The sequence below is a fragment of the Sceloporus occidentalis genome, unplaced genomic scaffold (assembly GCF_023333645.1).
Source record: "Sceloporus occidentalis isolate IW3139 unplaced genomic scaffold, rSceOcc1.0.p SCAF_1, whole genome shotgun sequence".
Classification (NCBI taxonomy): domain Eukaryota; kingdom Metazoa; phylum Chordata; class Lepidosauria; order Squamata; family Phrynosomatidae; genus Sceloporus; species Sceloporus occidentalis.
This window is the reverse complement of record NW_028316981.1, coordinates 69,272,849-69,290,335: the sequence shown is the minus strand read 5'-3', so window position 1 is coordinate 69,290,335 and position 17,487 is coordinate 69,272,849. Positions and strand designations below refer to the sequence as shown.

At 42.3% G+C, this 17,487-nt stretch overlaps 1 protein-coding gene across 1 annotated transcript in view; it reads right to left on the bottom strand.

The window, feature by feature from the left end:
• Positions 1-17,487, bottom strand: part of STIMATE (STIM activating enhancer) — a 50,425-nt gene that overhangs the window by 3,588 nt on the left and 29,350 nt on the right. Inside the window, exon 5 of the mRNA XM_089524032.1 lies at positions 7,897-8,009. Within this exon, the coding sequence (XP_089380158.1) occupies positions 7,897-8,009 (113 nt within the window). The remainder of the gene's footprint in view (positions 1-7,896; positions 8,010-17,487) is intronic.

Below are 17,487 nucleotides of genomic sequence, written 5' to 3'. Positions count from 1 at the left end.
AAAAAAGATGAGTTACTGTATATCATAGAATCATAGAATCGTAGAGTTGAAAGAGACCACTAGGGCCATCCAGTCCAACCCCCTGCCATGCAGGAAATCACAATCAAAGCATCCCCGACAGATGGCCATCCAGCCTCTGTTTAAAGACCTCCAAGGAAGGAGACTCTATCACCCTCCAAAGGAGTGCGTTCCACTGTTGAACAGCCCTTACTGTCAGAAAGTTCCTCCTAATGTTGAGGTGGAATCTCTTTTCCTGTAGCTTGCATCCATTGTTCCGGGTTCTGCTCTCTGGAGCAGCAGAAAATAAGCTTGCTCCCTCCTCAACATGACATCCCTTCAAATATTTAAACAGGGCTATCATATCACCTCTTAACCTTCTTTTCTCCAGGCTAAACATCCCCAGCTCCCTAAGTCGTTCCTCATAGGACATGGTTTCCAGACCCTTCACCATTTTAGTCGCCCTCCTTTGGACACACTCCAGTTTCTCAATGTCCTTTCTGAATTGTGGCACCCAGAACTGGACACAATATTCCAGGTGGGGCCTGACCAAAGCAGAATACAGTGGCACTATTACTTCTCTTGATCTAGACACTATACTTTTATTGATGCAGCCTAAAATTGCATTGGCCTTTTTAGCTGCCGCATCACACTGTTCACTCATGTTCAACTTGTGGTCTACTTGGACTCCTAGATCCCTTTCACATGTAGTTTCATTCAGCCAGGTGTCTGAACTACTCAACTGTAGATTGACCTCATGTACAGCTGGCCTGCTCCTTAAGCGGGCTTGCCTTCACGTGGAAGGCAAGTCCCGATAGAAACAATGGGGTACGCAACCGCGGTGCACGCACTGCAGCACACCATAGGAGCACGTGCCCAATATTCTTAATGGGATTTGAGCATATGCTCAATTCCCCTTATGTGAGGAGGAGGGGTCTGAAACAGAACCGCAACGTAAGGGGCGGGCCGACTGTATTAGTCAAGGGCAGGTTTTGTGGCCAAAATTATGGATTTTGATATGACCCAAACTTAAGAGGCATGCAACAAAGTATCTAAAGGATAAAGGAAACAAAAATGTTACCAAAACATGCCACTATTTGCCCACCCAAACATTTAAAAAGGGCAGAAACATCACCGTAGTATAGAGAGGGCAGGTGCTTCTTTTAAGTTGGGCTAAACTCTTGCTTTTTGCAACTCTACTCAGAGAAGGGGAAGGTTCCTATTTTGATAAAAGTTTAGGTACAGTATTTATGTTGGATGGATAAGGTGACCCAGGTTTTTTGACTCCATTTTTTGGCAAAAAAAGTCTAGACTTATACATGAGTATATACAGTATATGAAAGCAGAATACATGCAAATGATTTACAGCACTTCTGGTTTTGGTATTTAGTATCACCTATCAACTAAGTTTTCAAGTTTATTTGCTCTGTACAACCTCAGGCCTGTCATCAGACCCTACTCACTATCTGGAATCTACCACCAACCCTTATGTTGACAAATCTTTTAGTATGGAGTGTTTCCTTCTATGCATTTACCTCTCTCCTCTGCCTCTCATCCTAAATTAGCACAACCATTATCAATCTGGAAATTATGCATGAATAGACATTGCTGAGGTATACCTGAACACATGGAATCACGTCAGGGGTTCTGTGCTAAAGGTATTTTAAAAGCTAAAAGGATTTCTTGCCAATTTCATACATCTTCCATCATAACAGTACAATGACAATATTAAAGGCATAGCTGTTCCTTACAATTTTGGGAGGCTACAGAAGAAAATCCATATGTTGACATTTGATACTTATTTGGGACAATGTGACAGCCAGTGGCAACTCAGTTTAAAGAATGCGTGAAACTGGAGGAAGTTTTTGGGATCTCCTTCTTTTTCACTCTCCCCTGCAGCAAATATAAACATTGGCTTACCTGGTGAGATGTTTGTTTTAAGCGATGGAGACGAAGGCATCCTTGATGTATGGGTTAGACCCTGTGGCTCGCTCTAGGTCAGGCAGGAAGTAGACAAAACTTTAGAGGCGTGTCCACAGGATAGGACTAACCCCCAAAGCAAGTTTCAGTTAATGTAACAGCCTAGAGAAGGAAAGTTTCTAAGAACTCTCAAACAACTAAGAACCAAATTTTAGGGCATCTGAAAAAGACCCAGTAACCAAAAAACTGTAAACGTCCAATGTGACGAGAAAAAACACTAATGGTTGACCTCAAAAACTGGGTGCCAGGAGATCAAGACCAATCAGAGGGAGGGGAGGATGCCTTCGTCTCCATCGCTTAAAACAAACATCTCACCAGGTAAGCCAATGTTTATTTTTCCAGCGATGGAGAGAAGGCATCCTTGATGTATGGGATATGGCATAGCTCCCCAAAAATAAGGGTGGGTAGAAGGAGATTGAGTTAATGAGGTACTACAGCCTGTAGTACCCTTCTTCCAAAAGCCGCCTCAGATGACTGGAAGGAGTCCAGGCGGTAATGTCGGACAAAGGTAGATGTCGAGGACCATGTAGCTGCCCTGCAGATCTCTTCTAGAGAAGCATTAGTGGAGAGTGACGCCGAGGTTGAAGCACTACGTGTAGAATGAGCGAAAACAGTTCCAGGAAGAGGCCTTGTAGAATCTGTATAACACATGGATATGCAGGACCTGATCCATCGAGAAAGTGTAGAAACGGACACCTTTTTTCCCATGGAATTTTTGTGGAACGAGATAAAAAGGCTGTCAGTCAAACGGAACCTTTTAGTTCTATTAATATAAGTGCGGAGAGCCCTCCGAACATCCAGTGTATGCCAGGTCTTTTCCAAGTCTTTTTTGGGTTGAGGGCAAAAAGAAGGTAGGATGATATCTTGGGACCTGTGGAATGTAGAGTTTATCTTGGTTATAAACGTTGGATCTAGTCTTAGCAACACAGAGTCTTCTCTGAACACGCAGAGCTCTTTGCGTATGGACAGGGCGCCAAGTTCTGAGACTCTCTTGGCCGAGGTGATGGCTGTGAGGAATAGAACCTTCCAGGTAAGGAATTTTAAGTCTATGTCTTTTAGTGGTTCAAACGGAGCTTTGGTAAGAGCCGAAAGTACCTTGTGTAGGTCCCAGTTAGGGTATCTGTGTACTGTGGGAGGTCGGATGACAGTGGCTGCTCGAAGAAACCTTCTGACATAGTAGTTGTTGGACAGTTTGTTAGCGTGTTTTTGAGGAAAAGCAGACGTGATGGCAGAGACCTGTCTTTTGAGAGTGTTGGGCTTAAGACCTTTATCAAGTCCTTCTTGGAGGTAAGAAAGTAGAGAGCTCACAGATGCCTTGAGTGGGTTAAGTTTGTTTAGCTTACACCAACGGGCAAATGATCTGAAAGAATATTCGTATATTCGTCTGGTGGAAGGTCGTCTAGCATTGATGATGGTGTCTATCACCCTAGACGTGAGCCCTTGTTTTATCATATTTTGGCGTTCAACCTCCAAGCGTGAAGGTTGAGCCAGGCTGGATCTGGATGGTGAAACTGACCCTGGGATAGAAGGTCTGGGTGAAGCGGGAGCTTGAGAGACTCTTGAGCCATTGTCAGGATCTCTGAGAACCATGGTCTTCTTGGCCAGTATGGGGCTATTAGAATTATTGTCGCTCTTTCTTTTCTTGCCTTTTTTAGGCACTTGTTGATCATGGACGTTGGAGGGAAGGCATATAGAATCCCGTCTGGCCATGGGGCATGTAGAGCGTCCATTTGTTCCGCTCCTTGAGTTAGGAACCGAGAGAAGAAGCGTGGCAGTTGATTGTTTATGGGCGATGCGAAGAGATCTACCAGGGGCGTTCTGAGCTTGTGTGTCACCATGTGAAAGACTTGGGGATGTAGCTGCCACTCTGACTGGTCTATGTCCTGTCTGCTGAGCCAGTCGGCTCTCGGATTTAGAGTCCCCTTGATGTGTTCTGATCTTATCGAGAGGAGATTTGTTTGTGACCACTTGAAAAGAAGCTCTGTCTCGCTCATTAGAGACTTTGATCTTGTGCCTCCTTGTCGATTTATGTGGGCTTTTGTTGACATGTTGTCTGTCTGAATCAACACTGGTTGTCCTTTGACCAGGGATGAGAATTGTAGAAGAGCCAGGCGCACCGCTCTGAGTTCTAGGAGATTTATGTTGTGGCTTTGTTCTTGGACGGACCATCTTCCCTGTGTATAGGAGTTGTTGAGTGTGGCTCCCCAGCCCCGCAGACTGGCATCTGTCGTCAGTTGTAGTTCTTGAGGAGGCCAGAGTGGCCGACCTGTTTTGAGATTGGGAGAAGTCCACCAAAGGAGGGAGCGTCTGACTCTGTGAGGAAGTATCAGTCGTTTGTTGACCTTTGAGGATATGTGTTTTTGGTGAGGAAGGAGAAACCACTGAAGAGGCCTTGAGTGAAATCGGGCCCAGGGTGTGCAGTCTATCGTTGATATCATTAAGCCTTGTAATCTCGCCAGGAGTAAAAGGTTTGTCGAGTGAGAGCGGGACACGAGGTTGATGGTCTGACGAAGTTTGTTTATTCTTTCTGGTGAGAGGTATACCTTGCCGTGTAGGGTATCGATGATCGCCCCGAGGTGGAGAATATGTTGGCAAGGCTCTAGGTGGCTCTTTCCACGATTGACCAGAAAACCATGTCTTGTCAATGAGGATAGGACCAGATGGACATCCTGACGGCCTTGTTGGAGTGATGGTGAGCGAATTAAGATGTCGTCCAAATAAGGATGGACGTGGATTCCCTGTAATCTCCAATGGGCCACCAGCGATATCATGATCTTTGTAAAAACCCGAGGAGCTGATGAGAGGCCAAATGGAAGGGCCTTGTATTGGTAATGGTTGTGGTGGTAGGAGAATCTCAGAAATCGGCGGTGGAGAGGGTGAACAGGAACATGAAGGTAGGCTTGAGTTAAATCTAGAGAACAAAGAAAGTCGTGAGGTCTGATGGCCTCTAGGATGGTCTTTAGAGTTTCCATACGGAAACGACGTTTTCTGACAAATTTGTTGACCCATTTTAGGTCCAGTACAGCCCTCCATGACCCGTCCTTTTTTGGCACAATGAACAAAATAGAGTAGCAACCTTTGTATATTTCTGAAGATGGAACTTGTTCTATCGCTCCAATTTGTAGTAGGTGATCTATGGCTTGTAACATCAACTTGTGTTTTTTGTGACGTTGAGACATCGGTGATGGAACAAAGTGGTCGTGAGGAAGGTTGTAAAAGTCTATCAGATAACCGTGTCTCAGTGTGGTGAGAACCCATTTGTCTGCAGTTGAGGCTTCCCAAATGTGGGCGAAGTGTAGAAGTCTGCCGCCCACTAGGTGTGGCGGCCAGTCATTCTCTGGGGGAATTACGGTTTTGTTTGGAGATAGATGGCCCCTGTTGTTGGTTGGAAGAGTTGTTAGGCCTTCCGAATCCTCGGGAGTGGTATTGTTGTCGGCCATATGGCTTTCGGTCAGACCACTGATTTTTGTTGGACCTAGGGTCTCTGGAACGAAAGGAAGATTGATTGTTTTTGTATGAGCGAAAGGAACCCTGTCCCTGGCGAAAGGATCGCTTTTCATCTCTTTTGGGTAGTGAAGGTAAGGCTTTTTTCTTGTCCTTGGTTTCTATGAGGACGGGTTCGAGTGCGTCTCCAAATAGTTTTTGTCCGCTGAAGGGGGCCATGGTGAGGTTTTGTTTGGACTTGGCATCAACCGTCCAATTTTTTAGCCAAATCTGTCTCCTTACTGGGACAGATGCTGCTTGAGCCCTGGCACTTAGTTGCATGATGTCAAGAGAAGCATCAGAAGAAAAAGCCAACACCTTGAGAAGTTTATTGATGCCCTGGCGTAATTTAATGTTGCCCTTAGGTATTTTTTGGATAAGGTCTCTAGCCCAAGTAAAAGCGGCCCTGGAGAGAATGGAGACAGTAGATGCAGCCCTGATGGCTGTGGAGGAGGCATCAAATGATTTTCTTAAGGCCGAATCGGCTCTTTTGTCTTCGTGGTTTTTTAGGGCATCGTCTCCATCTTTGCAGTAGACCGCGGACGTGGTCAAAGCTGCAACGGGAGCATCAACCAAGGGGACTTGGAGCTTTGACATGACCGATTGGGGAAGGTTATAAAAATTTTTGAATGATTGAGGATTTGGTCTGGCTGTGGCTGGCTTAGACCACTCTTCCCTAATAACCTTCATAAAATCTGAAGTAAAGGGGACCTCGATAGAAGGGGGCCCAGGTTGTGGGAAGGAGTCGCCCTTTCCCTGGGGAAGGTCTGTGTCTTGAGTTTGAGGGATGGTGGCATTTATAGGCAACTCAAGAGTTTTTATTGCTTTTTTCAACAGGATTTGAAAGTCCTCTTGGGGGAAAAGTCTGCTGGAGGAGGGTGTGGGATCTTCTCCATCATCATCATCAACAGATAATTCGTCAAGGGTGAGTAAGCCCTCTTCACTGTGAGATAATTTGTTTGAAAGGTCCTCTGCATCATCCACATCATCAGAAGAATGCAGAATAATGGAGGCTTTGGGCTTTTTTGATTTGTGTTGTTGGCCAGTAGGTGGCGCTGGTCGCTTAGTTTTTGTCTTAGCAGCAGCTGCAGAGGAGCCCGGGAGACTTTTCCCGCCCTTTTTGTGAGGCTTGAGGGCAGTTTCCCTGGGGGTGAATTTTCCCCTTTCAGAGGGAGGGATGGAATCCAGGGAAGAGCGGGCAACTGGAGAGGAGGAAGAGGAAGACCTTGTCCTGGTTGGGGCTCTCTGGGCAGAGGCAGGGATGCACTGGGCTGGAGCTGGCTGAGAGGTAGGGAGGGAAGGCTGTCTCCTGTGGTCTGAAATGGTGCCAGTCATCCCCAGAGAGAGGGGAAGGGCTGCAGGACAGGGCTGTTGGCCAGATAAAGCTGCAGCTTGGAAGGAGATGAGGGAAGCAATTATGGAGGAGAGCTCCGGTGGCAATGCTTGCAGCTGGGGGGCCAGTTGGGTGGGGGTAGTACTCACACCCTGTTCTGAGTCCTCCAATGTGGCCTGGGTCCAGTCCTTTTGCTGGAGGGTGCAGTGGGGCCCCTGTAGGTTCGGAGACGAGGGTTCTCCCTCCTCCAACCTGTCCCTGGCAGTCCTAGCAGCAGGCTCTTTGTCTTCATAGGGGCTGAGAGAGTGACTGGGTTGCTCCCTAGCCAAGTTTAGGGAATCACAGGACATGCCTGGGCTGTCCTCCTGATCCCCAGCCCCTGACATCGTTGTTGGTCCCCTGGCAGTCCAAAGAGACAGGAGAGGGGACAGATAGGAGGCAGAGGCAAAAGGAACAGGAGAGAAATAAAGTTGTTGTTGTTGTTTTTGTTGTTGAAAGAAATAGAGGAGGAAAAGCAGCAGAGCTGATCTGAAAGCGTCTGACCAGAGCAGAGGCAGAAACGAAACTGAAACTTGCTTTGGGGGTTAGTCCTATCCTGTGGACACGCCTCTAAAGTTTTGTCTACTTCCTGCCTGACCTAGAGCGAGCCACAGGGTCTAACCCATACATCAAGGATGCCTTCTCTCCATCGCTGGAAAATATGCATTCTCAAAACCATCTTTAGAGGATTTCTGAGCCCTGTAGAGTTAGTTTGGGGGAAGCAGTGAAGAGGAAAGAAATGTCCCCTTTCGTAGTTCTAACAGAATCAACTGTTCCTTCAGTTGAAGTCAAGTTACTAAACAATGAACAACAATTAACAAAAATAAAACTAGCATCAAACCTTAACAATTACCTGCAAATGTCTACTTTTAATGTTATATAGTAAGTCTAGCACACAAGATTAAACATACCCTAATAATAAACCACTACCTTGTTTTTAAAGGTAACAATTAAAGTATAAGCAATTAATATTTTTATTGTTTGCCATCACACTGCCCTAATCTTGTTAAACTGAAACACTGGAAATATCTGGCATATTAATGAGATTTTTGAAAGGCTCATACCTCTTTCCACTGAGGTATTAGAAGAACTATAATAATGATGGTTTTCTCAAACATCATGATTACAATGTACAACGCACACTGGCCTACCCAAGCGCTGCACTGCAGTGGGTCACCTACAAAAAAAAAAAAAGGAAAAAAGAAAAAGGATGGTTACCACAGATGTCAGTTATATACGTATACTTACTATATTTGAGCAATTCACAAAACATAACTTTGCATAGCAAGTTTGAATGTTGATTAACATAAGGTTAATCACTTTAGGCTCAGAAAAACTATGATGTTGGTATTATTTCAATTTAGGAAAAAGTAAAAAGGAGAACTGTGAAAGTTTAAAAAATTGTACATGGTATGGAGGAAATAGATATGTTTTTTCTTCCTCCCATAGAATACTAGAACCCATGAGGACAATCATAGAATCATAGAGTTGGAGGAGACCTCACGAGCCATCAAATTCCACCCCTGCCATGCAGCAATATACAATCAAAGCTGGTTGACCATCCAGCCTCTGTTTAAATACCTCCTAAGGAGGAGACTCCACCAGGCTCTTGGAACAGCTCTGTCAGAAAGTTCTTTCTAATGTTTAGGTGGAATCTCTTTTCCTGTAGTTTGAATCCATTGTTCCAGGACCTATTCTCTGGAGCAGCAGAAAACAAGCTTGCTCTATCCTCAATGTGATACTCCTTCAAATATTTAAATAAGAGTATCATATCACCCCTTAACCTTCTCTTCTCTAGGCTAAACACACCCAGCTCCCTTGCCTCCATAAGGCATGGTTTCCAGACCCATCACTATTTTGGTCGCCCTCCTCTGGACACACGCTTCTCAACATCCTTTTTGAATTGTAGTGCCCAGAACTGGACATAGTATTCCAGGTGAGGCCTGACCAAAGCAGAATAATAATAATAATAATAATAATAATAATAATAATTTGTATACCGCTTTTCCAAAGATCAAGGCGGTTTACAGTCGATAAAACCAAGTACAACACATCTCATAAAAATCCATATTGTAAATATACAATATATAACACTAAAAACTCCAACACAATCATTCAAAGGGTAAAACAGAGAATCGATGGCAACAGAATACACAACTTCATTCTTCAGGGGGGAAGGCTTGACAAAAGAGAAGGGTTTTCAATCGCCTTTTAAATGTTTCTAGGGGGGTCGTCAGACGGAGCTCCTCAGGAAGATCATTCCACTTTTGGTAAGTGGAGACATATTTGGATGAAGGGACTTCCAACAGATTCTTCCCGGATGTTCTGAGTGTGTGGGGCGGATTATATGGGGGGACGTGGTCCCTCAAGTAACTCGGGCCCAAGCCATATAGGGCTTTATAGGTAATAACCAACACCTTGTATTGCACTCGGAAGCGCATGGGCAGCCAGGGAAGATTTTTCAAAATAGGCGTTATATGGTCAAACCTAGATGCCCCAGTGACCAGTCTGGCTGCCATATTTTGTACTAACTGTAGCTTCCGAGCTTGGTACAAGGGTAGCCCCATGTAGAGTGCATTACAGAAATCTAAGCGAGAGGTTACCAGAGCATGTACCACAGTTTCAAGGTCCCTTTGGCCCAGGTAGGGTCGCAGTTGGCGTATCAACCAAAGTTGATAGCAAGCACTTCTGACCGTCGCATCCACTTGAGATGTCAACTGCAGGGACAAGTCCAGAAGTACTCCTCAACTGCGAACTTCGTCCTTCAGGGGAAGTGTGACCCCATTCAGGACAGGTGGATAAATTTCCTTCCCCAGGCCTGGGGAACCTATCACCAGTACTTCCGTTTTCTCTGGATTCAGACTGAGTTTGTTTTCCCTCATCCAGTCCATTACCAACTCCAGGAAGGCATTCAGAGGAGAGACGCCATCCTTAGTCACTGCATCAGTTGGAGACACAGAGAAATATATTTGGGTGTCATCAGCGTACTGATAACACCGCGCCCCATGTCTCCGGATGATCTCTCCCAGCGGTTTCATGTAAATGTTAAACAAAGTGGGGGACAGAATAGCTCCCTGAGGGACACCAGATGTCAGTTCCCTCTTAGAGGAGCAAGTGTCCCCCAACTGCACCATCTGGAATCTACCCGAGAGGTAGGAACGGAACCACTGGAGCGCAGTGCCCTCGATACCTAACTCTCTCAGGCATTCCAGAAGGACAGCGTGGTCAATGGTATCGAAAGCCGCTGAGATGTCCAAAAGCACCAACAAGGTCACACTTCCCCTGTCGATGCCCAGACGGAGATCATCGACTAAGGCGACCATGGCAGTCTCAACTCCATATCCCGATCTGAAGCCAGTTTGAAATGGGTCCAGATAATCGGCTTCATCCAAGACTGCTTGGAGTTGGAAGGCAACTGCCCTCTCGATCATCTTACCTAAAAATGGCAATAATGAGACCGGTCTATAGTTATTTCTCACCAGGGGGTCCAGGGAGGGTTTTTTGAGCAACGGTTTAACTGTTGCCAATTTTAAACTAGATGGAAATTTACCCTCCCTGAATGATGCATTGATTATGCATTGCAATAATGATGTTACAGCATCACCACCCTGGGCGGTCAGCCAGAAGGGACAGGGATCGAGAGAACACGTCGTCCTCCTAACACTTCCAAGAAGCTTGTTCACTTCATTGGTATCAACAAACTCAAAGTGATCCAGTTTAATGGAGTCCACGGAAGCTCTGGACACCTCTTCTATTGTCTCAGTTGAAATGCCAGCGTCGAGGTCAGCCCTTATATTGAGAGATTTTATCTGCAAAGAAGTTGTTAAAATCGTCACAGCAGGCCTTAATTGGTTCTAAAATAGGGTTCAGAGTGGGAGGAAGCTGAGTCAGCTCCCTAACCACCCTGAACAGCTCTGCTGGATGTGACTCTGCAGATGCAATACCTGCAGCATAGAAAGAGTTCTTTGCTGCACTTATTGCCACTCCATAAGACTTCAAAAGAGCCTCATGGAGTGTCTTGTTGGATAAGCGCTGGTGTCTCCACCAGCTGCGCTCTAGTCGTTGCGCAGCCCACTTCATTTCCTGAAGATCTTCCGTATACTAGGGTTTCTTATTAGAAGCGGGTCGGAAAGGAGCGATACTGTGTATAGCCCTGGAGAGATCATTATCCCAGATGTTAGTCAGGGCATCAACAGAATCGCTGTCAGATTCAACCATTTACCCCTCTAAGGCTTCTTGGAACCTTTTGGGTTCCATCAGCCTTCGACGGTGGACCATCCTAATAGGTCCTCCACCCCTGGGGGGGATTTGGATACAGTGGTACCTCGGGTTACGAATTTAATTCGTTCTGCGGCGCCGTTCGTAACCCGATACATTTCGCAACCCGAAAAGGCGCTGGAAAGCCGCTAGCCGCGGCTTCCGATTTGAATTTCGCGCCGGAATTAATTTCGTAACCCGAAAAATCCTTCGTAACCCGGAACAGTTTTTTCCAATGTAACTTTTTCGTACCCCGGAAATTTCGTAACGCGGTGAATTCGTATCCCGGGGTACCACTGTAGTTGCCTTAAGTTGAATGGCATTATTACTACCCTCAATCTAGATACTATACTTCTATTGATGCAGCCTAGAATCACATTGGCCTTTTTAGCTGCAGCATCCCACTGTTGATTCATGTTCAACTTGTGGTCTACTAGGACTCCTAGATCCTTTTCACCTGCATTGTTGTCAGTCCAGGTGTCCCCCCATCCTATATCTGTGTTTCTGCCTAATTTTTCTACCTTACATTTCTCCCTGCTGAAATTCAGGACACAAGTAGTTCCTCATCTCACACAGCATAAAATGACGATATTGGCTTCTGCAAGATATATGATGCCACCAACCTAAATACATTAATGAGAAGTTAGACAATTAATGGAGGACAAGACTATCAATGTCTACTAATCACAACATCTACATATCTCCAGTATCAGAGGTATTATATCTCTAAATCACTGTAGGACAAGATATTCTATTTTCTTGTCAGATGACAGAAGCTAACAGTAAACATGAGCAGAAGAGTACTAATACTGCCCTAATATTCTCCTTGTGGACTTCACAAAGGCATTGTTAGGCCCTTCTTCATTTCAGAGAAGGAACTACAGTCTCTGTTTCAACCACCCATGGCTTGAAAATATCTTTAAAAAAATATCCAAAAAACAAACCTTTGTTTTGCCATTTTGTATAAGAGACACTACTTTACTTCACCACTGTATATAATGGGATTTGAGCATTCCCAGATTTTGGTATGCATGGGGTGAGGATATCCTGGAATCAAATCCCAGCAGATACCAAGGATCCACTGTATTATGTCAGCTGTACACATGATTCATTAAGGTTTAACAAGTCCATCTTTCTTCAGCTGCCTTGCAGGTTGGATGCCATTCAGGATTAAACCAAATGCCTCACCGAACCTCTTTATAGACTAATCAGTACTTCCAGCAAATTAATTTGATATTAGGTCTGAATTAATTTGCACTATTACTAAAGTTGTTCTATGCATTCATATTTCCCTGTGTGGCCATGAAAACCACTGGGTAACCTTGGGCAAGTCACACTTTCTCAGCCTCAGGGGAAGGCAATGGCAAACTACCTCTGAATAAATATTGACAAGAAAACCCCATGATAGGTTCGTCTTAGAGTTGCCATAAATTGGAAATGACTTGAAGGCATACAACAACAACAAATTCAAGTTGGCTTTCAGCTTCTTCCCAGGTACAGAAAGCAAACTAAAAGAACAGTCATGTTCTTTTAAGATGCACACTGTATCCATGTTTTTCTAGCCTCCAAAGAAGATAAATTCTCAAAATATTTTACTACAATAATTAAATGAACAGGAAAGCTATTAAAATGACAGAACTGAAGTCACTGTAGGATTTTTTAATTACATGCAAATGAAATTGCTTATTTATCTGAAGGTAGACCTGGACTGCCTAAAACATGCTAAGAAGAACACTGGTTCAAAGTTCCTGGTTATTAGAGAGTTGGAGCACGGAACTAAGTCCCAGAAATAAGATGAATTTTTAAAAGCTTGTAAACACAGATCACTTTGCTATATGGTTTTTAATATGCAGTGTCAGCTCTTCTAAGACACAGCTATTCTTTATCCTTTACTTTCAAGTTAGTTTTACGGTATCTTCAAATATAGACTAACAGCTGAGCCTGAGAACTGTGCAATGGAAACTCAAATACCTTTAAACAGCTGTAATGTGAAATAAACCCTGGCCATTTCCTTTTCTGGCAAAGCTTTGAAAGACATATACCAGATATTTTACTTGCTGGTCTCAATGTTTATGATATTTTTATGTCAGTGCTATAGACACTTGCATACTCAACAGGAAGTCTTGACATTCCTTAAAGAAAAAATATTGAAGGACTCGCACTTAATTCTGTCTAGGGATTCAGGGTAAAAAGTTAATTATAAATCATTTTTAAAAATCAGCAATAAAACTTCAAGTCTAGCTATTCCAATACAGATTTTGAAATGTTATATTGGGATCATTTCTTTTTTCTTTTTGTTCAGTATGGAGTCTGAAGCGTTAACTATTTTGTAGGCTTACCTTCTATGACTTATTTTGTGTATATTAAAGGTTATGACTTTTTCTTTACTAGGAAAACTTCAACTTTATAATTTAGAGAATATCTGTACAAGTGGCCCTCAGTACTCTCATTTCTCAGCTAGAGGCAACATAGCTTCTATTTTCTACAGAGAGAATTCAAGAAATACAACATTCCCTGTGTTAGTACAGTAGCTCTACAGCATACTCTCCAAATCAAGATCCTCCAGGAATTCTCTTCAAGAGTTTTTTTCCAGAGAACATTAACACAGAATCATAGAATCACAGAGTTGGAAGAGACCACAAGGGTCATCCAGGCTAACCCCCTGCCATGCAGGAACTCACAATCAAAGCATCCCTGACAGATGGCCATCCAGCCTCTATTTAAAAACCCTCCAAAGAAGGAGATTTCACCACTTTCTGAGGCAGTGTATTCCACTGTCAAACAGCTATCACTGTCAGGAAGTTCCTTCCTCCTAAGGTTGAGGTGGAACCTCTTTCTTGTAGCTTGCACCCACTGTTTCGGGTCCTATTCTCTGGAGCAGCAGAATACAAGCTTGCCCTATCCTCAATATGACACCTTTTCAAATACTTAAACAGGGCTATCATATATGTTACTTTCAACATGCGTTTAATGCCTTCTCTGCACCTGATATACATTTTAATGTTGATGTATTTCATGTTTTATGTCCTTTTGACTATTTTTATCATTGTAGTCTATGTTTCCATTTGTATCATTCTCTGCTTTTCTGGGTAGAGAACTAGCTAGCAGGACAGAAACATTGCAATGAGATCTTTTACAGAATATTGCAGTATATCCTCAGCACTTAATAAGAATATTGCCATTCAGGGTTTCAGCCACACTCTCCTCTTAAACACTTGAAGCTAATTCACTCTTGTCCTCTGTTTCTCTTTTCCAACTGATCCTCAACATTCCATGATTGTTGGAGGCCAGTGAAGATGGCCAGTCCTCACCCGATGCCTTTTTGGACTTTTGTCCTCATAGGTACTTTTTTGGGTTTCCCCTCCTTCTGGCTGTAAACCTCACAGTTTTCCTAATCCTCTGGATACCTTCCCATTTATTTTATCAGTAGCTTTTTTTTTTTTTTTTTGCTGTTTAACATTTGAAGTATTGCTTGCTATTATTATTATAGAGATGGTGGAAGGTTTTCCAACTGCCATCTTTCATGTATTTTCCTGTTGCTAATCCCACTGAACTCAGTGGGATTTATTTTCAAGTACATATACAGGGTTGTGGAGTCAACGTCCTGGGGACTAACTAAATGTAGCACTATTTTTGACAGAATCTTCAGAAAAACTAAGGCATTTCACCCTCACCTCCTACCTGGATGTCATACAATGTGTACAGCAAGAAGGGGAAAAATTAGCATCTCTCGTACTCTAATGTCTTTCTTTCTCTTCTTTTTCTTCCTCTGTCTGAAGATACATTTTGGCAACTTATAAATTACAGGGATTTTTGGTTCTGATTAAAAAAAAAGAAAAAACAAGTTTCTACTCTTTACTTTGGCAGAGATCAACATTACAGATGGGATTCTGAAACCAAGTCATAGTTATTATATTCCCTTATCCCTTACCTTCTGTTTATTTACACTGCTAGCCTGCTGGCAAGGTTCTGTTTTCTATTCTGTTTTCTACTGTATAACACCTTGGAATTTATTAAGTTTAAGCATATTAAATTAGTTATGAAAAAGCTGAAATAAATATCTTTTAATTATTTATAAGCCTATTTGACTATTAAAAATAAACATAATTGCATGTAACATCAGGGGGATCAACACATAAGGCTAATTTTTTCTTCTATGCTATATAACCCATTCACTGTTAGAATTCCTCCATCACTAGGCTAATCCAAAAGAAGGATTAGATTCTTATATTGGCATCTACCCTTCAATTACATGCTCACCTTCCTTTATTATTTATATGCACAGGTATATTGATGGTGCTAAATAAATAAATAAATTCTAATAATAATAAATGGGCAGAACTGTGGACAAGCACTAAATATAAATCAGTAATTATACTACTTATTTCAAGTTCAAACAGTAGTATTTTCAAATGTACAATTTACTTCTAGGACTGAAAGGGCATGGTAAATAATTAGATTATCTGCTGAAACACATATAATAGACACAGTTTTGTTTTATTTTTTAAAAAATTAATAGTTTGCAATGACATACATTTTATACTACCCAAATATAGTTGCCATTACCTGCTGAATGAGGTAACCCAGCAATAGAAAGCACTGACTAAGTCCTTGTGAAACTGCTTCTTAGGTCAAAGCAAAGATGACAGGGCATTATGAAGATAAAACACTACTAAAACTGCCTGAAAAATTAGGAGGAGGCTAGAGGACTGCCTGTTGTGATCTTCAATCCCTGGTCAGCATCAGATGAAATGAAGTCTTATATAGTATAGGCCTACCTACTAGTTAAATATTAACTAGTTTCCAGCTGTATTTGAAGAGTGATACTGCCTTAACATTCATGAAGATATGAAACCACATAATTAATACTGGCAAAACAAGGAAGGCCTTGATTTTCATGGGATAGGTTATGAAGTTTGGAAGCGCTTAACCTGCTCCTGGTCGTTCTCTTGACAGATCAGTAGCATTACATCTACAATGGGACAACAAATAAACAGTAGTAGTTTACTGGTTCTTTCCAGATTGCCCTTTTCTCTACCAAAATAATATTCTCTATATTTAAGACAACTGTGAACACAAGATACTTGCTAGTCTCAGACTCCTCCACTTTCCTTGTATTGCCAGCAGTTTTTTCCCGTATATTGTAGTATCAGTTTTCTTAATGCATACTAAATCCCTGTCTAAGAAAGGCTTTCTACGTAAGAACTGAGTGAGTGTCCAACACAAATAACATGAAACAATGAATCACTAGGGATCCATTTCTATGTCTAGAATAGCAGATTATCTCATAGATGACAATATGAAAATGGAAGGTCAATATTTGTATCATTAGTAAAATCAGGGAGTAGAGAATGCTCATTTTATTATTTATAGGCACTTATGAAAATATTCTCCATTGGGCAGCAGTCTAATTTAGTTTACCTCTGCAAATATACTCAATATGTCACGACTTCAAGACAAAGTTATTTCAGCTCTAGCAGCCAGTGCAACTGAAATCTGATGAATTCTTGAATGCACTGGAGGATTTTCTGATGGAAATAACTGGCAATTCTAATTTCACAATGAAATGGTGTGGTGTGAAGGGTTATTGATATAAATACTCCTGAGTGCCTGCTTTGGTATTACCAACAATAGCTACTTCTATATGGCTCAGGCCAATGGGAATACCAATAGTATTGATTAGCTCAGATTAGCTCACAGCATGCTGAAAAGGATGTAATTACTAACCTGTATTACCTGGTGTACAGTAGTTAGAAATATAGATGATGGCAGAGCTAGAAAAGTTATTATTTTTTGGATTATATAGTCTTTGAGGCAGTATTATTAATGGTCACATTGGCAGAGGGATTCTGTAAGATGTAGTCCAAAAAAGTAACATTTCCAAGTTCTAGAGCAGCCTTTGAAAAACAAACTGTACTCAGGTACTTTAAGTGGTAACCCTACAATGAGAAGAGAAACTCTAAAGTGATTTTCAAAAAAGCCAGCAGCAGTGCAACCCTGGGCATTTAAGCATAACCATTCTGTGTTAAGCAGCATCTACTGCCAAGCAAATACACATATAGTTGCAACCGAAAAAACTGGAATATGTCTCAAAACATAGTGTATATTTAATATAAAGGCAGATATTTTTGAATGAAGAAAAAAATGGCAAGCTTCTTAAAGGGTAGCAGCTTTTCAAAAAGGTTTAAGAACTACACTGTATTTAGGAAGAGGAGATGAAAATCCCACTGCTACTGGATTTAGGTCAGAGCCTTTTCAACAAGTAGCTTTTCAAAAGTAGCAATATTCAAAATATTGAAGTTATATTTGGTTTCCTCTCTATTTTATTCTTTTCCCCCCTTTATGTGGACTTGTTTTAAACATATTAATCTCTCTCAGATCAAAAAAGATGTGTTGAA